This window comes from Aspergillus ambiguus (assembly GCF_047715705.1).
Source record: "Aspergillus ambiguus strain CBS 117.58 unplaced genomic scaffold BDV59scaffold_108, whole genome shotgun sequence".
NCBI lineage: Eukaryota > Fungi > Ascomycota > Eurotiomycetes > Eurotiales > Aspergillaceae > Aspergillus > Aspergillus ambiguus.
In genome coordinates, this window is record NW_027395621.1 from 1,572 (window position 1) to 2,536 (window position 965).

The 965-nt window shown below is 41.5% G+C and overlaps 1 protein-coding gene across 1 annotated transcript; it reads left to right on the top strand.

The window, feature by feature from the left end:
- Positions 1 to 388: 388 nt before the first annotated feature.
- On the top strand, positions 389 to 696 carry BDV59DRAFT_206677 (uncharacterized protein; the record flags this gene model as incomplete). Its single annotated transcript, XM_073694836.1, has 2 exons — positions 389 to 557; positions 611 to 696. The coding sequence occupies 2 exons, from the start codon at positions 389 to 391 to the stop codon at positions 694 to 696; spliced, it is 255 nt and encodes an 84-aa protein (XP_073542511.1).
- Positions 697 to 965: the final 269 nt, after the last annotated feature.

Consider the following 965-nt stretch of genomic DNA (forward strand, 5'->3'; position numbering starts at 1 on the left):
AACACCATGTCTCAATACAATGACTATTCGAAATAATATTTCGTTGTAGGGTGATATTCTCGGTACTCTGGTTTATTATCGTTATCTGAAATCTCAAATACTTCAGACCTTATAATAGGGTTGGAAAAGACCCGCTAAGAAAAATCCCGTAAGACCGTTAGTTTTGATAGGTTTATCGGTATGTTCCTACGCCACACTAATTATCTACCTATAGGTAGTTTCTAACCTAGAATAGTATTAGGAGGAATATAAGACCGCAGTTGAAATTTTATAAGAGCTTTCCGTACTTCTCACTAAATTTGGCTATAAGACCCAAATTAATAACTGGAATGAGAATTTGGCCTCTCTCACTATTGATCGTTCTAATCCTGCTAGTATACCAGCCGACATGCCCACCAAAAAAGGATTCCTGAAAGCGAGACCGCCAGACTATGTTGACCTAGAGGATGCCACTCGGTCTATAGTCAAAGCCCTCCAGAAAAGCATTATCGAGAATCGTCTTGAGCGACCTTTACCAGCAAAAACTCTGCGTCTTTTAAAGAAGGCGTTATCCGAAGGTAAGTCTACCCATAGGTAGATCTTAATTACACTAGCTAATAGTATAAATTAGTCGATTTGGAGACACCGGTGGAGACGCAATCAGATAAGACAATTATTACGGCCAATAGAACACCACTCCCTAAAGACAAATATTAGGAATTCCGATCCAAGCTTCGTAAGCTATATATCAGCTTGCGCGAGATACTGGATAGTGAAAACCCTAGTGGACTCCGGGAATGGCGCCTAGAGTATAAAAAGATACATAATGAGTTCGGGGTACCACATTCAGACGAATTTTCGAGTTCAATTTTAGATACTTCGTCTGATTTAGAGAATGGAGAGGAGGACGAGAATGAACGTGCGTCAGAGGACGGGACTGGGCGTAGGTCAGAGGACGGGACTGTACGTGGGTCAGAGGACGAGAA